Here is a 26810-nt window from a genome sequence, read left to right as displayed (position 1 = left end):
TCCAAACCATGCTGTGATGCATCCTGATAGAAGGCTTTCTATGCTGCATCCCCGTTATGCTGAGATCCTGCCACATGGCCCTGGGACATTGGGTTTATCTGTCGCACTTCCTGCTGCATCAAGGGCCCCAGTCGGATGCAGTGCAATGCAATGGCAATGCAGCAGGCAGCATCAATGGTGCTGAACCCCTGCTTGATTATGCTGCTGGCCTTGCCAAGGCAGCATGAAGTATAGATGGATTCAATGGAAGGGAGGATGGTTTGCTCAGCCCGTCGATCCCTCCTGGACTAAATAAAGAGCCATTGGCTAGAATGTACTAAACATTCTTGACCAAACTGTGGCTGATTGCAATGTATAAGTTAACGCTCCTGACTCTTGTGTTTCTGCATTGCATTGTGGAGATGTGGAGTGATTGCAAGGTGAAGTGGCAGCACCCCTGACCTCCTGTTTGTGAGCTGGACTCAGCAGTTCCAGGGCTGGGAACGGGACCCCTGCACTGAGGGGCCAGGCGTACTTTGCATTGATCTTCTCAGCTCCCTGTCATGGCTGGCAACTACAGTGCGACCCCATTCATTCGAAGCCTACCTTGACTGCAAAGATAAACGGCTTGGTTATATTTTATTTTAGTTTAGGTTTTAAATTTAAAGATACGGCATGCAAACAGGCCCCTCGGCCCACCAAGTCCATGCCGACCACTGATCACCCCTTCACGCTAGTTCTATGTTATCCCACTTTCGCATCCACTCCCTACACACTTGGGGCAACTTACAGATGGCCAACTAACCTACAAACCAGCACATCTTTGGGATGTGGGAGGAAACCGGAGCACTCTGAGGAAACCAATACAGTCACAGGGAGAACGTGCAAACTCCACACAGGCAGCATCCGAGGTCAGGATCGATCCCGGGTCTCTGGTGCAGTGAGGCAGCAGCTCTACCAGCTGCGCCGCTGTGGTGTCCTAATCTAATGACATTTCTAATTCATTAATTAGTTTCTAATATCTAAATATTATTTTAATGTACTTGTTACTTTAGCAATTAGTTTATATGCTGCATCAGAAATATTCAAATATAGTTCTAAAGGTTTTGATAGTAGAATGATGCCAAACAACCATCAGCTTGGTGTGGAGATAAAGACTTGCATCCATCACCTTACACTTAATCAGTGGCCAGAGCAGTAAATAATGGGTTGACTGGGGACAACATGGCTGTTCTGGAAGAGATGGGTTAAATGAATCACAGTTCGGCCATCTCACACTGATGCACTTGGAAGCTCTCGTTCCATAACCTCTCAGTGAAGGGAAATATGTCCTTGCTGTTCACCAAAGCAGTGTCCGATAATTTAAGGCATCTCAATTAAATAGCTTCCTTTGTTGTAAAAAGAGCAGCTTGAACCTCACCAATCCTTCCTCCCTTAGCAAAGATTCAGCCCTGACAAGATCTTCGGAAGCCTCCTCTGTCCCCTCCCTGGTGTTATCTCAATGAGCTGCCGGTTTTGTCTACATCTTGCTCTGTTTGCCACCCCTAACCTTAACCCTGCCTGGTTTGAATTCCATTTGCAATTTTTCTGCCCAACCTCACCTGCCCTTGGATATCAACATCAACTAGATCAACTTCTTATGCATTATCAAACTCATGGCTAATTTTTGTGTTATCTAGATATTTAATCATCTTGCCTCTTACATTTTACATTATATCAAAGACGTGTACTGTCAAAAGCAGAAGAAATCTTGTGATACACATTGCTACCGGCTTTCTAGTCACAAAACGTTTGCCAACATTTGCATCTCCATGGTGCAAGTTATGGATTCATATTGTCACATTCCGTTGGGTCACATGCCTTTTTCCTTTTCTTTTCACCAAATACCTTGCATAAAAATCCACTTAGGCAAACTTACAGTAGCCACTTCTGTGCATCTGCATGGTGAAAGCTACATTCCAATGGTGGCCTCAGAATATATATAAATATAAATACTTTTCTGGGTCTGCACAGTGGAGCAGTTGGTAGAATCGCAGCCTTACAGCGCCAGAGACCCGGCTTCGATCCTGACCTCAGCAGCTGTCTGTGTGGAGTTTGCATGTTCTCCTTGTGACCGCGAGGCTTTCCTCCAGGTGTTCCGGATTCCTGCCACATCCCAAAGATTTGTGGGATTGTAGGTTAATTGGCCCTCTGCATATTGCCCCCAGGTATGTAGGGATTGGATGAGAAAGTGGGATAACATAGAACTAGTGTGAATGGGTGATCGCTGGTTGGTGTGGACTTGGTGGTCCTAAGGGCCTGTTTCCATGCTGTATCTCTAAACCAAACAAAACATGATGTGACTGTAGGAATCATGGCATGTAGAACAGCAGAGCAATCTCTCACCCCTCTGCCCCTTGTATGAAGCTAATGTTCTCTGATGCGATTCACTACGGTACTCTAAGTGGCTGGTTGAATAACAAGGATATTGGGTGATACGTAGCTCTGGTGAAGGCTGATCCTGGATCTCTGGTCTCCTCCCTCATCTTCCTCTTGTTCCAGAACAGGATCTGCATGCATTTGGAAAGGACAAGGACAGATTAGGGACAGTCGGCATGGTTTGATGCTTCGGAAATCATGTTGCATATATTTTATTTTTTTTTTTTTTGTTTTTGTTTATTTTATTAGAAGTTAATACAGTACAAAACAATACAGTGGGACCTAATTTTAGGTGCCAACTATGTCATAACGTAATACATTCTATGTACAACCTCTAGTTTTATGTTTTTGAAAAGGAAGTAAAAAAAAACAAAAAATAGAGAGAAGAAAAAGAGGAAAAATAGATAGTAGAAAATAGAAAAACGTGAAGTGTGTGTATAAGAAAAGAAAAAGTAGAAAGTAGAAATAGGAGAAAAAGACCCTTTAAAAAGAAATTTTCAAATCTTTATTCGGAGATGTAAATCTATCCACGACCTGACCTGAAATCAGTAATCTTTACGGTACCGCTGCATCACATGATTCCAAAAAGTCGATGAAAGGGGACCAACTCCTTAAGAATTGGTCATATTTATCTATTAGGCGGAGTCTCATTTCTTCAAGGTGTGCTATGTCCGTCATATTCCTAATCCACATTTTAATAGTTGGTATAGCTGTATTTTTCCAAAATTTAAGTATCAATTTCTTTCCAATTATTAACCCATAATTAAAGAATACTTTTTGGTCTTTGTTTAAATTGATATCTTCTACTATTATTCCAAATATAATCCATTCCGTATTAGGTTCTATTCTTGACTTGAAGAGCTTTGTAAATATATCAAATATATCGCTCCAAAATGTATTCAACTTTGTACATCCTACAAATGAATGTGTTATATTGGCATTTTGAAACAAACATTTATCGCATCTGGGAGAGACGTTTGGGTAGAATTTATTCAACCTCGTTTTTGAATAATATAGTCTATGTAATAATTTAAATTGAATTAAATTATGTCTTGCATTAATGGAACGTTGCATATATTTGATTTGAGTTTTTAAAAAGGTGAACAAGAAGATTGATGAGGGCAGTTTGGTAGATATACTGCTTATTTGGCAAATATGATGCACTCTCAATTGCACTGTGTTCGATATCATGGCCTGTGAACAATCTCCCACCCAGTTAAGATTTCAAACGTGCCCTGTACATAGGACAGGTGAGGCTTCATGTAGAGCGTGCTGCCTTCAGGATCATATTAGGTGTAGCTTTATTCCATTGAGAACTGTGCAGATTAAAAGAGAGGAGATGTGGAGATAGTAGGCGTACCTTATTTTATTTGGGGAGAAGGTTCTTCAATGTGAAGAAGGATCCTAACCTTAAATTTCATTACTGACATAGAAACAAAGAACCGCAGGCACTGGTTAATACATAGAAAGACACAAAGTGCCAGAGTAACCCAGCAGGTCAGGCAGCATTTTTGAAGAACATGTCATGGGTCTGCTGAAGGATCCTGACCCAAAACATCGCCTATCCATGATCCCCAGCAATGCTGCCTGATCCACAGAGTTACTCCAGCACTCTGTGTCTTTCTTTTATTGAGAGAGTAGAGAGGAAAATGTCACAGATTATGTTTTTACAGGTCTAGGAGATTGGAATGTGTAGTGCCTTGCCAGGTGACATTCAGCGAAGCCAGTGAATAGTTTCAACAGAGTTTGTATTTTGCTACAGGCAGGTGAACATTCTTTCCAGCTGCTGCTTCTCTTGTGTCTGTTTTGTACTCTGCTGTAATCCTTTCCAAATGTCTTCATTACTGCCTCCGAACAAAGCACGGGAGAGCAGTCGTCTCAAACCCTTTCAGGTAATGCCGAACAGGAGAGGACCAAAGCACAAAACTAATTCCAATCTCCGCAGTGTTTGGGTGTTGAGCAATCAAGGCAAGGAAGCTCACTCATTGCGCAAGTCATCACAAAAATAGAAAGGAGTAGAGAGAATAAAGGGGAAAAAGAGATTTGTTTCAATATGACATTGTTTGTTCCTCTCTCTAGATGTCACAAAGTGCCTTGCACTTTCTGCTTCTTCTTCTTCTTCGAGTCCGTTGCAATCTCAGATGTCGTTCTGCGAGTATCTGGCGCAGGTCACAGCTGGTCGGGTCGGTTCAGCCAGGTCCTAATCTCCTCTGCCTGCACTTTCTGCTAATGAGGAGTGACTATGGCAGCTAATTTGTGATAATTAGTTTGTAATTTGTGATAATGTCTGGATTACCACATGCTTGCTGCCATTGTCAATCTCGGTCTGTTGGTGTGAAACTGATAAAATAATAAATATTGGCCTGACAGCTACCACACTGTGATTTGAATTAGTGCCACATGATCTGTTGCCAGCATCCGAGACAGGAGATAAAGAGTTGCTTCAATGACTTGTCCCGAAGAGCATCTCTCTCCCACAACTCCACAAGAGGGCCAGGCACAACTTTGCTCTGGTCTGCAGAAGGGGATTTGGTTCTCTGAATCACTCATGGGGAGAATCCCTCAGAGAAAGGGGAGTATTGATCACGATCACTACTGATCTAGTTTGGACATCTTGACAGAGAGGTAGATGATGTAAAAAAAGTCACAAGTGCCGAGAAAAGTACTAACTATCTATTGCATCATTCAGAATGGGCTCGACAGCAGTGCCATTCACATATAAATTCTCCCATAGGTTGACAAGAGTTGTTTTCAAATTGACTGGCAATTATATAGAATACAGAACATAGTGCAGCACGGAAACAGGTCCTTCAACCTATATAGTCTATGCTGAACATGATGACATTAAACTAATCTCCTCTGCCTGCATGTGATCCATATCCCTTCTGCAGTTGTACAGAGCCCTAGCGAAACCACACCCGGAGTATTGTGTGCAGTTTTAGTCTCCAAATTTGAGGAAGGACATTCTTGCTATTGATGGAGTGCAGCGTAGGTTCACAAGGTTAATTCCCGGGATAGCGGGACTGTCATAGGTTGATAGAATGGAGCGGCTGGGCTTGTACACTCTGGAATTTAGAAGGATGAGAGGATATCTTATTGAAACATATAAGATCGTTAAGGGTTTGGACACGCTAGAGGCAGGAAACATGTTCCCGATATTGGGGGAAGTCCAGAACCAGTGGCCACAGTTTAAGAATAAGGGATAAGTCATTTAGAATGGAGATGAGAAAAAACTTTTTCACACAGAGGGTTGTGAATCTGTGGAATTCTCTGCCTCAGAAGGCAGTGGAGGCCAATTCACTGGATGTTTTCAAGAGAGAGTTAGATAGAACTCTTAAAGATAGCGGAGCCAAGGGATGTGGGGGGAAGGCAGGATGGGGTATTGAATGTGGATGACCAGCCATGATCACAGTGAATGGCGGTGCTGGCCGTAAGAGCCGAATTGGTCGACTCCTGCACCTATTGTCTATTCCTTGAGCCTCTAAAAGCCTCTTAAACACCACAACCGCATCTGATTCATCACTACCCTTGGCAGCATGTTCCAGGCACCACCACCTGTTTAAAAAGAACTTGCCATGGACCAAGATCATCCCTTATTATAAACAGCAAAATCACCCATCCAGTACAAAATATGATACAAATAGACTTAAAAAAATTAAATTTGTTTTTAAATACTCAAATATTAATAAAGTTTTCTTGTCTAGTTGTGCAAGATGTTGGTGAGACTACGCCTGGAGTATTGTGTTCAGTTTGGGTCCTCTTGGTATAGGAAGGATGTTGTTAAGTGTGCAAAGATGTACGAAGATGTTGCCAGGTCTCGAGGGGGCTTTATTCTTGGGAGTACTGGAGGGGGAGGGGTAATCTTATAGAGGTGTACAAAATCATAAGGGGAATTGATATGGTGAATGCACAGTCTCGTTATCCAGAATAGCGTAATCAAGAACCAGAGGACAAAGGTTTCAGGCGAGAGGGGAAAGATTTAATAGAAACCTGAAGGGCAACATTTTCACCCAGAGGGTGGTAGTTAAATGTCCTAGCAACTCTCAAACATGCCCTTTGTTTTTTTTAGCGATTGCCCTAACCTCTGCCCTTTAATGGTCTTTGAACCAACCTTCCTCCTTTACCTTATTGAAGATGGAAGTTACAATAGTTTTACGCTGACCTATTTGACGCCGAAAGATCTTCATTCTTCTACTCTCCCATCACTTGTAAAAACCTCATGTTCTTGCTTTTATCATATATTCTTTTCATTCCAAATGTAAGGTGCTCAAAAGTTAACACACTGTGGCATTCTGATATTGAAGTCAATGTTAATGTTGCTTATTGCTATTTATTAACTTTAGACACGTCATTGAACCAAACGATCTAAAGCTGTTTGTTCAGACTGCATAGTCAAAAAGATTAGCTTCACAAAAAGGCCTGGGCAGAATGAATGTGGAGAGGATGTTTTCACTGGTGGCAGAGTCTAGGACCAGAGGTCATAGCCCCAGAATAAAAGGGCATACCTTTAGAAAGGAGATAAGGAGGGATTTCTTTAGGGTGGTGAAGCTGTGGAATTCGTTGCCACAGACATCTGTGGAGGCCATTATTGGGTACTTTGAAGGCAGAGATTGACAGATTGTTGATTAGTACGGGTGTCCAGGGTTATGGGGAGAAGGGAGGAGAATGTGGTTGAGAGGAAAAGATAGATCAGCCATGATTGAATGGCAGAGTAGATTTGATGGGCCAAATGGCCTAATTATGCTAGTATAACTTATGAACTTGTGAACATAAATGTCATGTCAGTTTACCTCATCATCAAAATTGCTTGAAGGTCTGAACTTGCTGTATCCTTGAGTTGGATTTGAACCACGATGGGTTATGACTTACATCTCAACCTTCACATGTTCAGCTCTGTGATATATGTTATGTCATAAGAAATCAGAGTAGAATTAAGCCATTCGGCCCATCAAGTCTACTCTGCCATTCAATCATGGCTGATCTACCTCTCCCTCCTAACCCTATTGTCCCGCCTTCTCCCCATAACCTCTGACACCTGTACTAATCAAAAATCTATCTATATCTGCATTAACAATATTCACTAACGGCCTCCACAGCCTTCTGTGGCAATGAATTCCACAGATTCACCATTCTCTGACTAAATATATTTCTCCTCATCTCCTTCCTAAAAGAACATCCTTTAATTCTGAGGCTATAACCTCTAGTCCTAGACTTTCTCTGCCGGTGAACATTAATTAGTCAAATATACATGTTTTATATACATAGCATGCATAAATTTACATATGTGTTAAACACTACTGTAAAATAAGTTCTTTTATTTTACTTCTTATTGGGAAATTACAAAATTCTAAAACTTTCCATTTTGAAAGGAAATGTTTTCATGTCCTTTCTGATTTTCTCTTTGCTTTAATCTCATTTTGTGAAATCAATTCACTTATTTTTAGTCTTTGGGACATTATTTTAGCAAGCTAATTAGTTAAGGAGAAACACATGTTCTTAGTTTATATTTCTCCATCGCAAATGCCCCCACTTCACCATGGTCACCTTGCACTTTCAGCAAAAAGGTGCGGTAAATGTAACCCAAGAATTAATGACAAGCAGAGATACGGGACACTGCAGATGCTGGAATCTTGTGCAGATCACAAAGTGCTGGAGGAAGTCCACGGGTCAGGCAGCATCTGCGGAGGGCATTGATAGACCTATTAGTTCCCTCCATAGGTGCTCTCTGTCCTGCCGAGTTACTCCAGCACGTTGAGTTCTACCCAAGTGACAAATGTTATGAGGTCCCCACACAATAGCTCTGTATTCAGGGTCATATTACATACATGCAGCTTTATCCCTAGGAGGGTCTGCACCTTAACCTCCATCTAATCACTGATCTGTCCGGATTCAGCATTAATTCTTTGCTTCCATAATTTGCTACTGGGGTTTCTACAAACTTACCTTTTCATTTTCAGTCTGTCTGAATTCTTAAGCAACTCCTTACTACTCATTTTCCCAGAGTATACCTTCCTGCTAAATTTATTATCTTACATTTTTAACTGAAATTTAGACTTTACTTTCGAGATACATTGCGGAATCAGGCCCTTCGGCCCAACAAGTCCGGGCCAACCAGTGATCACCCTGTACACTAGCACTATACTACACACCACTGACAATTTTTACCAAAGCCAATTAACCTACACGTGACTTTGGAATGTGGGAGGAGACTTGAGCACACAGAGAAAACCCATGCAGTCACATTGAGAATGTACAAACTCTCTAAAGACAGCACCCAAGGTCAGGATCGAACCTGGGTTTCTGGCGCTGTGGGGCAGTAACTCTGCTGCTGCACCACTGTGCACCTTCTGTGTGAACTTCTCACCTACCTACCTGCTCACGAGGTAGCTCGTTGTCTTCTTCATAAATGACTTGTATTATTTCTGCCACTTGAAAAATTATTTTCATTGTACTTAATACCTGAACACATCCATAAAACATCCACTAGAATTCTCCGTACTGACATTTACTTATTGCCCGCCACTTACTTATTGCCCTAACCGTAACGCCTCATTCCTATCATACTTGTACTTCATATCAACATGTCCCCATTAATGCAGCACAACGTTTATTTTGTGAAGATCCGTATGAACATCTGCTTTATTTATAATGTTAAAAATATTTTTATATTTCAGAAATCTATTGTACATTGCATGCCCTTTAACAATGTATGCTTACATTCTCACTGTCACAAGTCATGGCAACTTCTCACCTGTACCATTATCCTGATTAATCGTAACTCTTTATTTTGTGGTACTGTTGCCCACGCCCTAAACTGAGGAAGCAGCCACACTGGAGGTACTGTGAACACATGGGGGGGCAGGTTTCTCTCTTTGAAGGAGATAACCAAGGGGTCTGTAACCTGTTCACTGCCAAGTTTTTTTTTCACTATTGGCCATGATCTGAGTATACTCAGGGGTGGCACTGAACAGGTTAATGACAATCTAATCTAATCTCGAGTATTATTACTGAAATTAATTTTTTTAATCATGCCTGTTTTTTTTAATATCTACGTATTTTTATTCAGCAGTGCAGAAGTAAGATTCGAACTAAAATCTCACCGTCATAGAGTCCTACAGCAGGGAAACAGGCCCTTCAGTCTAACCTGTCCATATTGACCAAGATATCTCTCTAAACATTTCCTATCCATATACTTGTCAAAATGTCTTTTAAATGGTGTTATAGTTTCTGCCACAACTACCTCCTCTGGCAGCTCGTTACATATACACACCACCCTCTGTGTGATATAGTTGCCCCCACAAGTTCCTATTAAATCTTTCCCCTCTCACCTTAAATCTGTGTCCTCTGGTTCTGACACCCCTACCCTGGATAATAAAAGACTGTGCATCTACCCTGTCTTTTCCCCTCATGATCCTATGCAGCTCTACAAATACACCTCTCATCCTCCTGCACTCCAAGGAATAAAGTCCTAGCCTGTTCAACCTCTCCCCATAGTTCAGGCCCTCGAGCCTCAGAATAAAAGGACATACCTTTAGAATGAAGATGAGGGTGGTGAATCTGTGAAATTTATTGCCACAGACGGCCACTTCTTTGCGTATTTTTAAAACAGAGATTGATAGGTTCTTGATTAGTAAGTGTCAAAGGTTATGGGGAAGTAGGCAGAAGAATGGGGTTGAGAGGGGAAGATAGATCAGCCATGATTGAATAGAGGGGCCAAATGGTCTAATTCTGCTCCTATTACCTATGAACCTATGAGTCCTCGCAACATCCTTCGAAATATCTAGGCTAGTAGTCCAGAATTCTTGTAACCTAACCCCAATCCAAACCAACCAAGCTCTACTGTGAAGTCTTTATCACTTACTTCCCCTTGAGCACAGTTGTGCCTTTCATCACATACACTGTTACACTTCGTCATGGTATCTCATATCCTAGTACTTGTAGCCTCCTCATCTGTGTCAATGCATTCCCTCAGTTCATGCTGATGTTTCTTGTTTCAATAATTCATTTTTATTCTTTGTTTTAATTCTAATTCCGCTTGTAACATTAATTCCACCTCCTAAATTATTTGGTACAAACTGAAGGAACAGATTTATTTAGTATCACAATAATCGCTTCATGACCCATGACTTGAAATACTTTTCCATCTTGCATTAAACACCTTCTTCAATTAATCTTTTGCCTTAAGGTGGCATTAAGATTCTTTACCATTCTGATTATGTGTCATTTCACTCTAATAATATCTAAATTCTGCTTGTTTTATCTTGCATGTTTTGCTGTTTTCAGTCATTCCTTTTTCTCGGTGTTGGTTTTCACTTCAATATCTCAGCTCCTCCATTGCAGTTTTGATGTGCGGGACCCAGGACAATCGATGACCAAACTATCTTTGAGAGTGATTTTCATTATTTGTGCCCAGTGCCATTTTGCTCCAAATAATGATCTTGTTACCTGTACTCATTGAATTTAGCCTTTCTTCAACCTGTGTCTTAATTCTTGATCAATTTTTGAATCCTGTCAAACTATATAAATCTTATTAACACTGCCTCCCACAATTTTACTGCCTGCTTCCCCTCATGCCCATGAACGTAACCCAGAATTATTGCCGACTTCGTTGGACTATATACAAATCTGGAATCTAATCCGGTGACTGCTCCCTGTTGTGCTTCGTTTATCCTCCCAGTCATGTCCGGCTGGATGATTAAGATCACTTGTTGGACCAGAATTGCAAACAGCTGTTGGTAAAAGAGTGCAACATATTCAAATGAAACATCTGGAAATGTTTAGTTTCTCAGAGTCCGACTGGAGGCTTCTGTGGGCTGTTGGGCTGCAGGTTAGAAGGGTAGATGTATGCGGTTCATTCTAGACCTGTGGCTAAACGCACACCGGCTGCCACGGCAACTGGTGGTATATGTATTTATATGTATATATGTGCTTAATATACAGTGCATTCAGAAAGTATTCAGACCCCTTCATTTTTTCCACATTTTGTTACGTTACAGCCTTATTTTAAAATGGATTTTATTTTCTGAATATATAATATATTATTATATGTTCTTTTTTTTTGTCATTAATCTACACACAATACACACGAATGAAGAAGCGAAAACAGGTGTTTAAAATTTTTTGCAATATAATTAAAAATAAATAACAGAAATATCACATTTACGTATGTTTTCAGACTCTTTGCAATGACACTCAAAATTGAGCTTAGGAGCATCCTTGAGATGTTTCTACAGCTTGATTGGAGTCCACCAGTGGTAAATTAAATTGATTGTACATGATTTGGAAAGGCACACACCGGTCTAAAAAGGTCCCACAGTTGAAAACCAAGCCATGAAGACGCAGGAATTGTCCGTAGACCTCCGACAAGATTGTGTCGAGACACAGATCTGGGGAAGGATATAAAACAATTTCTGAAGCATTGCAGGTCCCGAAGAGCACAGTGGCCTCCGTCAATCTTAAATGGAAGAACTTTGGAACCACCAGACCTCTTCATAGAGCTGCCCGCCCGGCCAAACTGAGCAATTGGGGGAGAAGGGCCTTGGTCAGGGAGGTGACCAAGAACTCGATGGTCATTCTGACAGAGCTCCTGAGTTCCATTGTGGAGATGGGAGAACCTTCCAGAAGGACAACTATATCTGCAGCATTTCAGTAATCAGGCATTTATGGTAGAGTGGCCAGACAGAAGCCACTCCTCAGTAAAAGGCACATGACAGCATGCTTGGAGTTTGCCAAAAGGCACCTAAAGTGACACTCAGATCATGAGAAACAAGATTCTCTGGTGTGATGAAACCAAGATTGAACTCTTTGGCCTGCATGCCAAGCATCCCGTCTGGAGGAAACCAGGCACCGCTCATCACCTGGCCAATACCATACCTATGGTGAAGCATGGTGGTGGCAGCATCATGGTGTGGGGATGTTTTTCAGCGGCAGGAACTGGGAGACTAGTCAGGATCGAGGGAAAGATGAACGCAGCAAAGTAGAGAGAGATCCTTGATGAAAACCTGCTCCAGAGCTTTCTGGACCTCAGACTGGGGCGGAGGTTCACCTTCTAACAGGACAATGACCCTAAGCACAGAGCCAAGACAATGCTTGAGTGGCTTTGTAACAAGTCTGTGAATGTCCTTGAGTGGCCCAGCCAGAGCCCGGACTTGAAACCGATCGAACATCTCTGGAGTGACCTGTAAATAGCTGCGCATCGACGCTCCCTATTCAACCTGACAGAGCTTGAGAGGATCTGCAGAGAAGAATGGGAGAAATTACCCAAATACAGGTGTGCCAAGCTTGTAGCGTCATACCCAAGAAGACTTGAGGCTGTAATCGTTGCCAAAGGTGCCTCAGCAAAGTACTGAGTAAAGGGTCTGGATAGTTATGTAAATCTGATATTTCCATTGTGTTTTAATTACTTTGCAAACATTTCTAAACACCTTTTTTTATTATGCGGCATTGTGTGTAGATTGATGATTAAAAATATATAATTTAGTCCATTTTAGAATAAGGCTGTAACGTAACAAAATGTGGAAACAGTGAAGGGATCTGAATACTTTCTGAATGCACTGTACATGTACTATGTGTATGTCCTAGACATGAGGTTAAATGCACACCAGCGGGTGCTATATGCATGTGTATGTGTATGCAGTATACACACACAAACACAAACATTGATATATATATATATATATATATATACAGTATACACACACACATACATAAATACAGTGTACAGTTGTATATATATATATACACACACACCCCTAGAACCAGACCTGTGGTTAAACGAACAAGGGTATATATGTATGAGTGTGAGCACTGTGATATACATACTTGACTGAGCCACCTTAAAGCACTGTGATGTAGATGGAGACATAAGAAATTGCAGATGTTGGGATCTGGATTGAAAACTCAAAGCAACTCATTGGGTCAGGCAGTATCTGTGGAGCGAATGGACAGACGATGTTTCAGGTCAGGAACCTTCTTCAGACTGATTCCAGTCAGTCTGCTGAAGGGTCCCATCCCAAAACACCACAAATGCATCCCCTCCACCTATGCTGCCTGACCCACTGAGTTCCTCCAGCACATTCTATATCATTGTCATGTACACAGACATCTGAAAACACTGTCAGGAAATGACAGTCTGAAGAAGGCTCTTGACCCGAAACGTTGCCTATTTCCTTCGCTCCATAGATACTGCCTCACCCGCTGAGTTTCTCCAGCATCTTTGTCTACCGTCGGGAAATGAATGGTGAGATATGTACTCACCAGGCCCTGATGTGTGTGAGTACCCTTTCAATATTGACTAGAGCAGTCATGCATCACATAAAAATGTCCTTTGACCCAACTTTTCCATGCCAACCAAAATGCCCCATCTAAGCTCATACCAATAGCCCGCGTTTGGTCCATATCCCTCTAAACCTTTCCTATCCATGAACCCATCCAGGTGTTTTACAATTGCTGTTCTCGTACTTTCTTCAACTACCTCCTCTAGCAGCTCATTCCGTATACCCGCCACCCTCTGCCTGACAAAACTGCCCCTCAAGTACCTATTAAATCTTCCCCTCTCACCTTAAACCCTCCAAACCTAATGATGTGGATGAAAATTTAAGATCTCTATGGGGAAATATACAATAAATGGGAGTGAACCTGGAACTGGACTGTAATGTTATTGCTTAACAATAAACTGGCCTAACTCAGGAACAATGTGTTGACTGTGGTAGCAGGACGCTGCCTGCAATAGAGGGCATTAGCTACAAGGAGAGGTTAGACAAACTTGGATTGTTTTCAATGGAGCATTAGAGGTTGAAGGGAGACTTCATAGAGGTATATAACATTATGAGGCATAGATAGGGTAGACAGTCAGAAGAGTCAAAATGTTTGTTACAAGCACTTACATAATTCTTCCTCCTTGTGTCAGGTGATCACATGCTGAATGTTCTGACTGCGACAACCAGCTGTGAATCGCTGAGAAAAAAGACACAATGTGCTGGAGTACGTGTGTTTGGGATTATGGGGAGAAAACAGGAGAATGAGGTTGAGAGAGGATAGATCAGCCACGATTGAATGGTGGAGTAGACTTGATGGGCCGAATGGCCTAAATCTATTCCTATAATTTATGAACTCAGCGGGTCAGGCAGCATCGCTGGAGAATATGGTTAGGTGACGATTCCAGTCAGGACCCTTCCGAAATGCCATCTAAAAATGTTCTCCAGAGATGCTGCCTGGCCTGCTGAGTTACTCCAGCACTTTGTGATTGCTTTTGTAAACCAGCATCTGCTGTTCCTTGTTTCTGAGTCACTGAATTTGCTCCAATGTGCCACCTTGCGCATCAGCGGTGTATTACTTTTGAAAGGCTTCAAAGGTGTTGAGAAACAATGTTTCCTTGCATTGTGAGACTAATATAGATGGGAGCTTGATGGCCACATGGTGTGGTGGACTGATGGGCCTGTTTCAGTGTGACTGTGATTCCACCGTTGGAGGTTGAGAGGAGACTTGATTCCTTCGTTGGAGGTTGAGAGGAGAGCAAATTGATTGACTATAAAATGATGAGAGGCATAAATAGGGTAGACAGTCAGAATCGTTTCACCATGGTGGAAATGTCAAAGTCTAGAAGACACAACTATATGGTGAGAGTGGCAAACTTTAAAGAGTGTGGTGGGTGCAAGGGGTGGTGATGGAGGCAGATACAATAGTGGCATTTAAGAGGCTTGTAGGCACCCACGTAGATATGCAGGGAATGGGGATCTAGATAATGTGCATGCAGAGCAGATTAGTTTAACTTGGCATACGGTTCAGCGCAGACATTGTGGGCCCAAGGGGCAGTTCCTCTGCTGTTGTGTTCCATGTTCTGGCACCAGCTCTGAAAGTGCTAAATTACAGATACAGAGCAGTGTGGGTGTATTCCCCACACACTGGGGTGAATGTTGGTGATCGGGAGAGTGAGGGTGGGTGCTTGGTGGCGGCCAGGCAGGGGTGGCTAAAGAATTGGGTGCTGGGGACTTCGTAAATGGTAGAATCTTTGTCACAAAGATCATCGTGAACCCAGAGCTTGTCAGACGATTGGGGCGACAGAGCTATTGTTTTGTGTTGATTGAAGGGTCTTTGATCTTGTGCATAATGTGTGCTTTGATCTGTGCCTAATAGAGACATAGAATCATAGAGTGTGGAAACAGGCCCCTCGGCCCAACATGCTCACACCAACCAACATGTCAGAGCTACACTAGTCCCACCTGCCTGCCTGTGGCCCATACCCCTTTAAACCTATTCTACTCATGTACCTGTCCAAATGTTTCTTAAAGATTGCAATAGTACCTGCCTCAACTATCTCATCCGGCAGCTCGTTCCATACACCCACCACCCTTTGTGTAAAAAAGTTTCCATTTAGGTTCCAATTAAATCTTTCCCCCTCACCTGAAAAACCTGTCCTCTGGTTCTCGATTCCATTACTCTGGGCAAGAGACTGCGCGTTTTCTCATCATTTTGTAATGTGATATTATTTTAACATTAAAATAAATAATCAATGCAAATCAAAGGAGATCCAGGGCTCAACATTTTTGGTCAGAAGGAGCTTATTTATTTGCAGCAAATTGCTCCTTCTGCAAACTTTCTTAAAGACCCGGGTATATCTTTAATAATTATTTTTGCATAGTTCAGGGGTTTTATTCAGTGGCTTATGAAGTTAATACAAAGCTAAACATTTGCACTTTATAATGTGCCTATTGATTGTTTAAAAGATGCAGCATGGAAAGGCCCTTCGGCCCACACCGATCATTGATCAGCCATTCACACTAGTTCTATGTTATCATTATACTAGTTCTATGTATCACTTTGGGATACAATCCCTTGTGTAAAATACAAGTGCACGTGTGACTCTGATACAAGCTGTTGGTCAGTAACTGCTTGTGGCTGTCTCAGCAGGGATGATAAGCAATACTCGGGTTAGAGAGTCACAGAGAGATACGGCAAGGAAACAGGCCCTTTGGCCCACCGGGTCTGTAATGTGTTCAAGCTCACATTTACACTAATCCCACTCCACTCCATCTTATTCCCCCCACATTCCCATCAGCTCCCCATAGATGCCAACACACATCTACACACATAAGGGGCGATTGACAGTAGCCAATTAGCTTCCCAACCCACAACTTTGAGGGATTGACCGGAGGTGACTGCAGGGAACAGTAATGGGAGGTCAGGACAAGACATCATTGGCTGGACATGAGAGGCAACAGCTCTGCTCACTGGACCGAGGGACAACTTTACCTCAAAAGATTGTAAGAGTGGTGGAAATGTCTTCCTACAGATGCCACTCTCTTTTGGTGCTCCTGATCACAATGTCCCATTAAAGTGTCCTCAAATAACAAACATTAAGAGTCATCAGCCACTGTAAGTAAGCATGCAGGTACAGTAGGCAGTGAAGAAAGCTAATGACATGTTGGCCTTCATAACAAGAGGAGTTGAGTATAGGAGCATTGAGGTCCTTCTGCAGTTGTACAGAGCCCCAGTGAGACCACACCTGGAGTATTGTGTGCAGTTTTGGTCTCAAAATTTGAGGAAGGACATTCTTGCTATTGAGGGAGTGCCACGTAGGTTCACGAGGTTAATTCCCGGGATAGCGGGATTGTCATATGTTGATAGAATGGAGTGGCTGGGCTTGTATAATCTGGAATTTAGAAGGATGAGAGGGAAACGTATTGAAACATATAAGATTATTAAGGGATTGGATACGCTAGAGGCAGGAAACATGTTCCCGATGTTGGGGGAGTCCAGAACCAGGGGCCACAGTTTAAGAATTAGGAATCTGTGGAATTCTCTGCCTCAGAAGGCAGTGGAGGCCAATTCTCTGGATGCTTTCAAGGGAGAGTTAGATAGAGCTCTTAAAGATAGTGGAATCAAGGGATATGTTGAGAAGGCAGGAACGGGGTACTGATTGTGGATGATCAGCCATGATCACATTAAAGGGTGGTGCTGGCTCGAAGGCCTGAATGGCCTACTCCTGCACCTATTATCTATTGTCTATTGTCACCCTCTTCACATGTCTTTGAGATGTTCACGAGTGTGCTAACAAAATCCTGGTAAGGAACTAAAAAAGTGAGGTTCCTCTCCTTTGGTGTGCCTAGAATTTTGTCAGAGTTATATAGTAGGAAAACAGACCTTTTGGCCCAACGTGTCTGTCCTGACCAGGTTTTATAACTGAGCTATTTCCATTTGCCTGTGTTTGGTCCATAACCCGTTAAACATTCCTTATCCATTCCTGTTTAAATGTCTTTTAAATATCACCATTGTATTCATCTCGACAGCTTCCACCGGCAGCTTGTTCCTCTATGCATCACCTTCTTTGTGAAGAAATTGCCCCTCATGTCTTTTTTAAATCTTCCCCCTCTCACTTTGAACCTATGCACCCTGGTTCTGGACTCCTCAACACTGGGGAAAAGACTCGGATCATTCATCTTATCCATGCAAATCATGATTTTATACACCTCTCTAAGGTCACCCCACCCCCTCTACGGGGAATAAAGCCTTAGCCTGCTCAACTACTCCTCATAACTCAAGCCCTCCAGCTCTGGTGACATCGAAAACCTTTGAGGAGGTCACAAGGAAAACTTTCTCTCTCACCCTTAAAGCTTAATAAAAAATCGCTTTCATCAATGAGATGAGAGGCGAGGCAGAATTGCTGCCCTGACAGGGAGAGCTATAAATAACTGACAAATTATTAGCCACGAGGTCAGAGGAAATATATAATTAGGTGCTGTGCCAAGACATTCATTTGTGCAGATGTGTGCTGCTCATGGCTTACCTGGCCGAGCCACCACCATTGCAGAGCATGTATGACAAGGAGGGACCCAGCGTGGGGGATGGGGGTGGTGGCCGAGAGCAAAGAGGGACTTGGCGGAGGGGTGGGGGAGGGGGAGGGGGCGAGAAGGAAGAGGGATAATCAGGACTATAATACTTTTGAATACTTTTGTAACTTTGTCGCCGTCCTATACGTGGTGACTCTTTGCATACTTGTGTGTTGTATGCAAAACAGAGAATTGCACTGTGCCAAGTACCGGTGACAATAAAGTATCTATCGATCAGCAATTAATCAATTAATTAATCAATCAATGTGTCCTGGCAAGCCCTACAGGCAGCCAGGTGCGACCGCCACTGAGCTTTGCTAGCAGAGGTTTAAATCAGGGAATGTTTGCGAGAATGTTTGCACCTACATAATCTTTCTTGAAGACAAGACACCAAATGCTGGAGTAATTCAGTGGGTCAGGCAATATATCTGGTGAAAACCAAGAGAGAGTTAGATATAGGTCTTAGGGCTAACAGAATCAAGTGATATGGGGACAAAGCAGGAATGGGGTACTGGTTCTGGATGATCAGCAATGATCATAATGAATGGCAGTTCTGGCTCGAAGGGCCGAATGGCCTACCCCAGCACCTATTTTCTATGTTTCTATGTGAGGCGATCTCATGCCGAATGTTCTGACTGTGACAACCAGTTCGGAATCACTGAAAAAAAAAGTCACAGAGTGCAGGAGTAACTCAACACACTATTTTTGCTGGTTGGAAGATTTTGTTTCTCATAACCGCCACAAAAACATTGTTATCTGTTCTTGTTGATTGGTTTGACCTCAACACCTTGTGTTGTGCTGATATTGAGTTGTGTACCAAAGATAGACACAAAAGGCTGGAGTACCTCAACGGGACAGGCGGCATCTCTGGGTGACATTTCTGGGTCGAGACCCTTCTTCAAACTGGTTTGGGGATGTGTTGTGAACCGTTGCACTAGGTGTTGAGGTCATACCAATCAATAATAGCAGATAACAATGGGAACATATTTTTGTGGTGGCATTGACTTAGAAAATCTTCCAACCAGCTAAAATAGAAAATAAATCAGTGCTCCTGATTCAGAGGAGTTAGAATGGTGCTCAAATGGCTGCCCAAACTGGCATAGTGATGGTCTGAGCGCAGGGTTTGAGGAAAGGTCTGAGGGAGGCTTCTGACCCGAAACGTCACCTGTTCCTTTCTCCAGAGATGCTGCGTGACCTGCTGAGTTACTCCAGCATTTTGTGTCTATCTTGGCTGCTCAAACGGGATTTTGTGGATGGGGAGAATCTCACACGGCAAACTTAGTACTCACAGGATATAAATGTTTGTAGAGGGAAACATGAAACGTGCACACATAAATATGCTGCGAGCCCGAAACGTTAGAGCGTGGGGCAAGTGACCCGAAACATCACCCAGCGATGCTGCCTGTCCTGCTGAGTTACTCCAGCATCTTGTGTCCCCTTCCTGCTGATTGATTTCGAAAGAGAAATGTGCACAGAGCAACAAATCCCTCAAACAAGTGTGCAAAGCCTTTCACGTGGCTGAGTAGAATTGCCATCAGTTCTCATAGAACATCATAAGACAATTGAGATGCTGTGTGTCCTAAAATAGAACTGTTTTCCTCATATTGATCATTATGTATTTCTATAACGCCGTCTTCACAGGATTCCTTTAGTAGTTACATCTACGTGATAACACTGCTCTCTGCATCAGAAAGTTGTGGATGCAGAGTTCATGATCCTGAGCAAATTCTCTTGTATGGCACATCAATGCAGACTCATCATTACTTTGTTTCAAACAAGCAATTAGGTAAATGTAATGAGATACTGTTGGAATGAAGAACAGTGGGGTTTCCCCTCTTGTTCTGAATAATATTTGATTTGCAATCAACTTCCTTGAAATTAATCTCCACGTTATTGCCTCACTGATGGTTATGAGATATTAATTCTCATCCAATGTTATAAATCGCCAGAACAAAACACTTCTGTGAGCTTGTATACATCACCTTTTATTCTGCGGTATCGGTCTTAAAATGTTGATCCTGGTAGGATTTGTATAAAGATGATAGCATAAAGAAGTGGCTTTCCAAGAAACGTACTGCAAACTGCACTGTGGCATATTAATTGCATACATGATAACCTGGTCTAGAGAAATGCTTCTGTAACACTCAGTGGGCCATTGTTTGTTGAAGGAGGAAAGGAAAGTGCACAAATTGTGTTTAGTCTGGAGGTATACTGTAACCTGGTGCCCCTGTGAATTAGGGTTGCATCCAGCATGGTTGAGGAACAGCTCCATCCAAGACCGTGAGAAATTTCAGAGATTTGTGGACGCAGCCCAGCCCATCACACAAACCAGCCTCCCTTCCATTGACTCCATTTACATTTCATGTTACCTCGGCAAGGCCAGCAGCATAATCAAGGACATCTCGCCGCAGTTACTCCCTCTTCTCCCTTCTCCCATCAGGCAAGAGGTACAGAAGTGTGAAAACGCACACCTCCAGATTCAGGGACAGTTTCTTCCCAGCATTTATCAGGCAACTGAACCATCCTATCAGCAACTGGATAGTGGTCCTGATCTCCCATCTACCTCATTGGAGACCCTCAGTCTATCCTTAATTGGATATTTCTGAACTTTATCTTGCACTAAACGTTATTCCCTTTATCCTGTATCTCTACACTGTGGCCGGCTTGATTGTAATCATATATAGTCTTTCCACTGACTGGATAGCACGCAACAAAAATCTTTTCACTGTATCTCAGTACACAGGACAATAAAGTAAACTAAACTACACTTCATGCCTGCATCACTTGCTCATAAATGAATGTAGATATACAAGGGCACAATGAGAATACTCTGGGCATCTGAAACTCTTTTCAAGGTATGTTTGATGTTCAGGTCTCATAGGATTAACATTAATTCAGGACTGTTGTACGGGTTGTTCCTGAAACAAGTCTCATGCAAATAATCTGCAAATTATCCTTTTGTACAAAATCATGACATTCACAATGATACTGAAAATCAATGGGCTGCAGATGCCAGAAATCAAAAATAAACACAGAAAAATATTCAAATATATACGCCAGGTAACTGTGGAGAGAGGGAGAAACATAAAAAATGTTTTCGATTACACACCCTTTACCTGAATTTCCAATGAAGGTTCTGTCAGCAATTTATCAAACTGAAACATTAGCTCTGTTTTTCCTCCTGCGGATGCTGCCTGACCTGCTGAGGGCTTTGTGCAATTTCTGTTTCAATTCTCTCCGATATTCTATGATGATTCTGTCTTTATTGGGAATCAGGAAGGATCCAGTCTGTGTGAAAGTTCAGGAAGCATGGATTGTACGCAGAAAGAAAGGTTGTTGGAAATACCCAGTAGAACAGGCAGCATCGAGAGGGGGAGAGGGGGAGAGAGAGGGAGAGGGAGGAGAGGAGAGGAGAGGGACGAGGGATGAGGGACGAGGCCGTAGAAGGGAGGAGGGAGAGGGAGAGGGACGAGGGAGAGGGAGTGGGGAGAGGGAGAAGGGAGAGGAACGAGGATGACGAGGAGAGGGAGAGAGTGAGAGGGAGAGGGCGAGAGGGAGAGGAGAGAGGTTTAGAGGGAGACTGATGGAGAGGGAAAGGACGAGTGGACGAGGGACGAGGGTATGAGGTAGAGGACTGATGGGAGAGGGAGAGGAGAGTAGGAGATGAGAGGAGAGAGACGAGAAGATTGAGACGAGAGCTGACGAGGAGACGAGATGAGAGAGAGAGGAGAGAGAGGTCGTATGAGGTTGAGATTGGGAGGGAGAGAGAGAGAGAGAGAGAGAGGGAGGGAGAGGGACAGACAGACACAGACACACACCATTTCAGATTGATGACTTTAAATCAGTACTGAGAAACTGAGGTAATGTTTGAATTTGCAGAGAGCAGGGGAAGAGGTAGAGTGAGCTAAGGGAACTTGCATGAAGAATAAATAAGTATGTTTTTCACTTTGTGTTGGCAGCAGTTTGCAGGATGGTTAAGCTTCTCTTTGTTAACGTTATTGGATGTTTTTAACTGGGCTTGATAGAACTGCTGCCACACCAATCCACACTGAACAACTTCCCTCTCAAAATAAATGGTGACGAGACTTGGCTGGTCTAACGTCTATAGATTGTTTGAAAGAAGTGGCTGCAGTTTCGCAGGGGCACGCAGATGAATTTAATCTGAACAATTTGGGAGCAGCAGATGCATATTATACCCAGGTGCTGATCCTTATTACAGTAACTGAGTCACACGGCATGGAAACAGGCCCTTCGGCCCAACTCATGCATGCTGACCAAAATACCGAATCATAGCTAGACCCATTTTCCCAAACATTCCTACCTCTGAAACTGTTCAAGTGTTTTTTAAATATTGTTTTAGTACCTTTTCTGGCAGCTCGCTCCATACACCCACTAGCTTCTGAGTGAAAACGTTTCCCCTGAAGATGTAAATATTTCCCCTTACATCTTAAACTTATGTCCCCTGGTTCTTGATTTCCCTACCCTGTGCATTCACCTTATCAATACACCTCTATAAGATTACACAGTCAATGGGAATCAGTAGAGCAAATTCACCAGGAGACTGCAGCTAGTTTCAAGCCTAATAAGGTTGTGATAGTAGGGGATTTTAACTTTCACAATATAACTGGGACAGTCATAATTCAAAAGGTTTCGATGTGGTGGAATTTGTCAAAAGTGTTCGGGAAAGTTTCCTCGGGCAATACATAGAGGGCCCTTCATGGGAGAGGCAATGCTCAAAGTACCTTTAGGAAATTGGGACAGGCAAGCGGCTGAAGTATTTGTGACTGAGCCATTTGGGCTCAGCGACCACTGTTCTATTAACTTTAAGGAGAAAGACAAGGCAGGCCAACGAGTTACAATTCTGAATTGGGGCAAGACCAACTTTGATGGTATTAAACAGAAATTCGCACGTTGATCAGAATAGGTTATTTACAGGCAAAGGAACATGCAGAAAGTGTGATGTTTTTAAATGTGCAATGACTAGAGTTGAGGGCATGCATGTTCAGGGAGTAGTCGAGGATTGATGTCCTCCAACAGGTTGGCCCTATCCCCAAACTCTACCTCTGCTACATTGACGACTATATTGGTGCTACCTCCTGCACCCATGCAGAACTCACTGACTTCATTAACTTTACTACTAATTTCCATCCTGCACTCAAATTCTTTTGGACCATCTCTGACATGTCCCTACCGTTTCTTGACCTCACTCTGACATCTCCGGATGTGGCCACGGAGATTTCATGATATGCCCTTTGACCTCTAACCACCTGTGAAACAATAACTTCCCCACCGCTGGTAATAGTAGACACTGCTGTGTTTAAGATGTGGGGACATCTGTACAGTTTGATTACTCAGTGTGATCCCTGAACATGGGAGGATAATGCCAGATTTGCTAATCCTCCTCCCACGCTCTCTCATAACAGATGCCCGTAAGGAGTAGTGATTTAGGGTTACATTTTCATTTAGAAGTGTAGCATTTAGGATTCTGAAGAGGATCCAGCCATTGTGGATGGAATGGTGGGGCTAGGGTGAGCGCAGTGGAACTGGGGAAAAGATAGGTGGCACTGTACAGACAGATGTGCACCAAGTGTGGGCAGGAGAGTCAAGAGTGTTTCATTCTCATAGGTACCGACAAGGAAACAATCAATCCTTGCTTGCAGCAGCATAACAGGCCAGTAAACACGATACTCATAGATAACATAGTAAACTAAAAAAAGTCCAATACTAGTTCAAAAAACCCTAAAGTCCTCAGTACATCCAGAGACAGTTTATATGTGGAAACAAGGAACTGCAGATGCTGGTTTAGCATCTCTGGAGAACATGGATAAGCGACGTTAAGGGTCGGAAGCCTTCTGATTACTCTGACCCAAGAAGGGTCTCGACCCGAAACGTCATCTATCCCTTTTCTCCAGAGATGCTGCCTGACCCGCTGAGTTACTCGAAGGTAGACACAAAATGCTGGAGTAACTCAGCGGGGCAGGCAGCATCTCTGGAGAGAAGGAATGGGTGACGTTTCGGGTTGAGACCCTTCTTCAGTCTGTCTGTCCCACTGAGTTACTCCAGCATTTTGTGTCTACCTTCGATTTAAACCAGCATCTACAGTTCTTTCCTACACATTTTGCTCGTTGAGTTACTCCAGCTTTTTGTGTCTACCTTCTTGGGATCAATCTGAAGAAGGGTCTTGCCGGAAACATCAACTATCCATGTTCTCCAGAGATGCTGTCTGACCTGCTGAGTTATCCTAGTTCTTTCAAGAGGGTCTGTAGTCTGGGTTAGTGTTGTGCATTGTTGGAAAGCCTGATAGTTGCTGGAAATAAACAGTTCGTGAATCCGATCATTACGTTTTATGAGGCACTTGTACCTTCTTCCATAGTCTTAGAGTCATAGAGTGATACAGTGTGTAAAAATGCCCTTCAGCCCAACTTGCCACACAATGTCCCAGCCGCACATGTCCCACTTGCCTGCGCTTGGTCCATATTCCTCCAAACCTGTCCTATCCATGTACCTGGCTAACTGTTTCTTAAACGATGGGATAGTCCCAGCCTCAACTACCTCCTCTGGCAGCTTGTTCCATACACCCACCACCCTTTGTGTGAAAAAGTTACCCCTCGGATTCCTATTACATCTTTTCCCCTTCACCTTGAACCTATGTCCTCTGGTCCTCGATTCCCCTACTCTGGGCAAGAGACTCTGTTCATCTACCCTTTCTATTCCTCTCGTGATTTTGTACACCTCCATAAGATCCCCCCTTATCCTCCTGCACTCCATGCAATAGAGACCCAGCCTACTAACCTCTCCCTGTAGCTCACACCCTCTAGTCCTGGCAACATCCTCATAATTTTTTTGTGAACCCTTTCAAGCTTGGCAATATCTTTCCTATAACATGGTGCCCAGAACTGAACACAATATTCAAAATGCGGTCTCACCAACGTCTTATACAACTGCAACATGACCTCCCAACTTCTGTAGTCAATACTCTGACTGATGGTCCAAAATGCCCAAAGCCTTTTTGACCACCTTGTCTACCTGCGACTCGACCTTCAAGGAACCATGCTCCTGTACTCCTAGATCCCTCTGCTCCACAACATTACCCAGAGGCTTACCATTTACTGTGTCGGTCCTGCCCTTGTTCGACGTCCCAAAATTCAACACCTCACACTTCTCTGTATTAAATTCCATCCACCATTCATTCCTCCGCCCATCTGGCCAATCGATCCAGATCCTGCTGCAATCTTTCATAACCATCTTCACTATCTGCAAAACCACTCACGTTTGTATCATCAATGGCAGGAGTGAGATGAGAGCGTGTCCAGGGTGGTGTGGATCTTTAGGTAGATTCTGAAGAAGGTCCCGGGCCGAAACTTCTCCTGTCCACCTTCTCCAGAGATGCTGCCCGGCCCGCTGAGTAACTAAAGCACTTTGTTGGTGTGTGGGTCTTTGCTAGTGGGTGGGTGCAGTGAGGCGGGAGGGGTGTTGTGCGCGGATACCTGCCACTGACCGGTGTTTCTCGTTAGGTTTTACAGGTGAACAAAGTGATGTCGGTCCTGTTTTACGGCATGCTGCTCACGTGTCTCGTAGGCGTTCAGGCGGCGGCCGTGGACAAGGGGAGCTCGTCCGACGACTCTGTCAGCTCGTTGATCATCAAGATCCTGCAGGCGGACCTGCTGAAGGGGCGGCTGGCCAAGCAGGGCGAGGGCGAGGAGCGGGAGCCGCGGAGGGCGGAGGGCGAGGCGAGGGCGGCACTGGCCGAGCCGGCGGTGTCGGAGCTGCTGAGGCAGCGGCGCCGCTACCACTCGCCGCGGGTGCTGCTGAGCGAGAGGCCGCCGCTGCAGCCGCCGCCGCTGTACGCGCTGGAGGAGTTCAGCGGCGGCCCGGAGCCGCTCAACAGGACGGGCCGGAGTAAGCGGCACGCCGAGCGGCGCGGACACCGCGGAGAGTACTCGGTGTGCGACAGCGAGAGCCGCTGGGTGACCGACAAAGCGGCCGCCACCGACATCAGGGGCAAGCAGGTCATCGTGTTGGGCGAGATCAAGACGGGCAACTCGGCCATCAAACAGTACTTCTATGAGACCCGCTGCAAGGAGTCGAAGCCGGGCAAGAACGGGTGCCGGGGCATCGACGACAAACACTGGAACTCGCAGTGCAAGACCAGCCAGACCTATGTCCGAGCGCTGAGCAAGGAGAACAATAAATATGTGGGCTGGCGCTGGATCCGGATAGACACGTCGTGTCTATGTGCTTTGTCCCGGAAACTGGGCAAGTCCTGATTCCTCACTCCCCTCCCCTCCCCTGTAAATATATAAATTATTACTTTAAATTATATGACTCTGCATGCAGCGTATGAATGTTCATATTAGAGTATAGTTCACGACTTTAATTTATTAAACAAAACGTCAACACAGAAAGAAAGCTTCTTCCAACTGGCCCGCTCAACTCAACGAACCTCAAGTCTGAAGAAGGGTCTCCACCCGAAACGTCGCCCATTACTTCCCTCCAGAGATGCTGCCAGCATGTTTGTGTCTGTCTTCGGTGTAAACTAGCACATGCAGTTCCTTCCAACACATTTCTCAGCCGTATCTCGCTTCT

The 26810-nt window shown here is 43.7% G+C and overlaps 1 protein-coding gene across 3 annotated transcripts in view; it reads left to right on the top strand.

Annotated features, from left to right (window-relative positions):
- Positions 1-26610, top strand: part of ntf3 (neurotrophin 3) — a 37732-nt gene extending 11122 nt beyond the window's left edge. For 2 of the 3 annotated variants that reach the window (XM_033039595.1, XM_033039597.1), the window contains one exon: positions 25739-26610. In XM_033039595.1, coding sequence (XP_032895486.1) covers positions 25739-26491 — 753 coding nt within the window. In that variant the 3' untranslated portion in view covers positions 26492-26610. The remainder of the gene's footprint in view (positions 1-25738) is intronic. The other variant, XM_033039596.1, reaches the window with a different exon arrangement.
- Positions 26611-26810: the final 200 nt, after the last annotated feature.

The sequence above is a fragment of the Amblyraja radiata genome, chromosome 21 (genome assembly GCF_010909765.2).
Source record: "Amblyraja radiata isolate CabotCenter1 chromosome 21, sAmbRad1.1.pri, whole genome shotgun sequence".
Classification (NCBI taxonomy): domain Eukaryota; kingdom Metazoa; phylum Chordata; class Chondrichthyes; order Rajiformes; family Rajidae; genus Amblyraja; species Amblyraja radiata.
The sequence above is the reverse complement of the archived record's forward strand: the minus strand, read 5'-3'. Positions and strand labels throughout refer to the sequence as shown.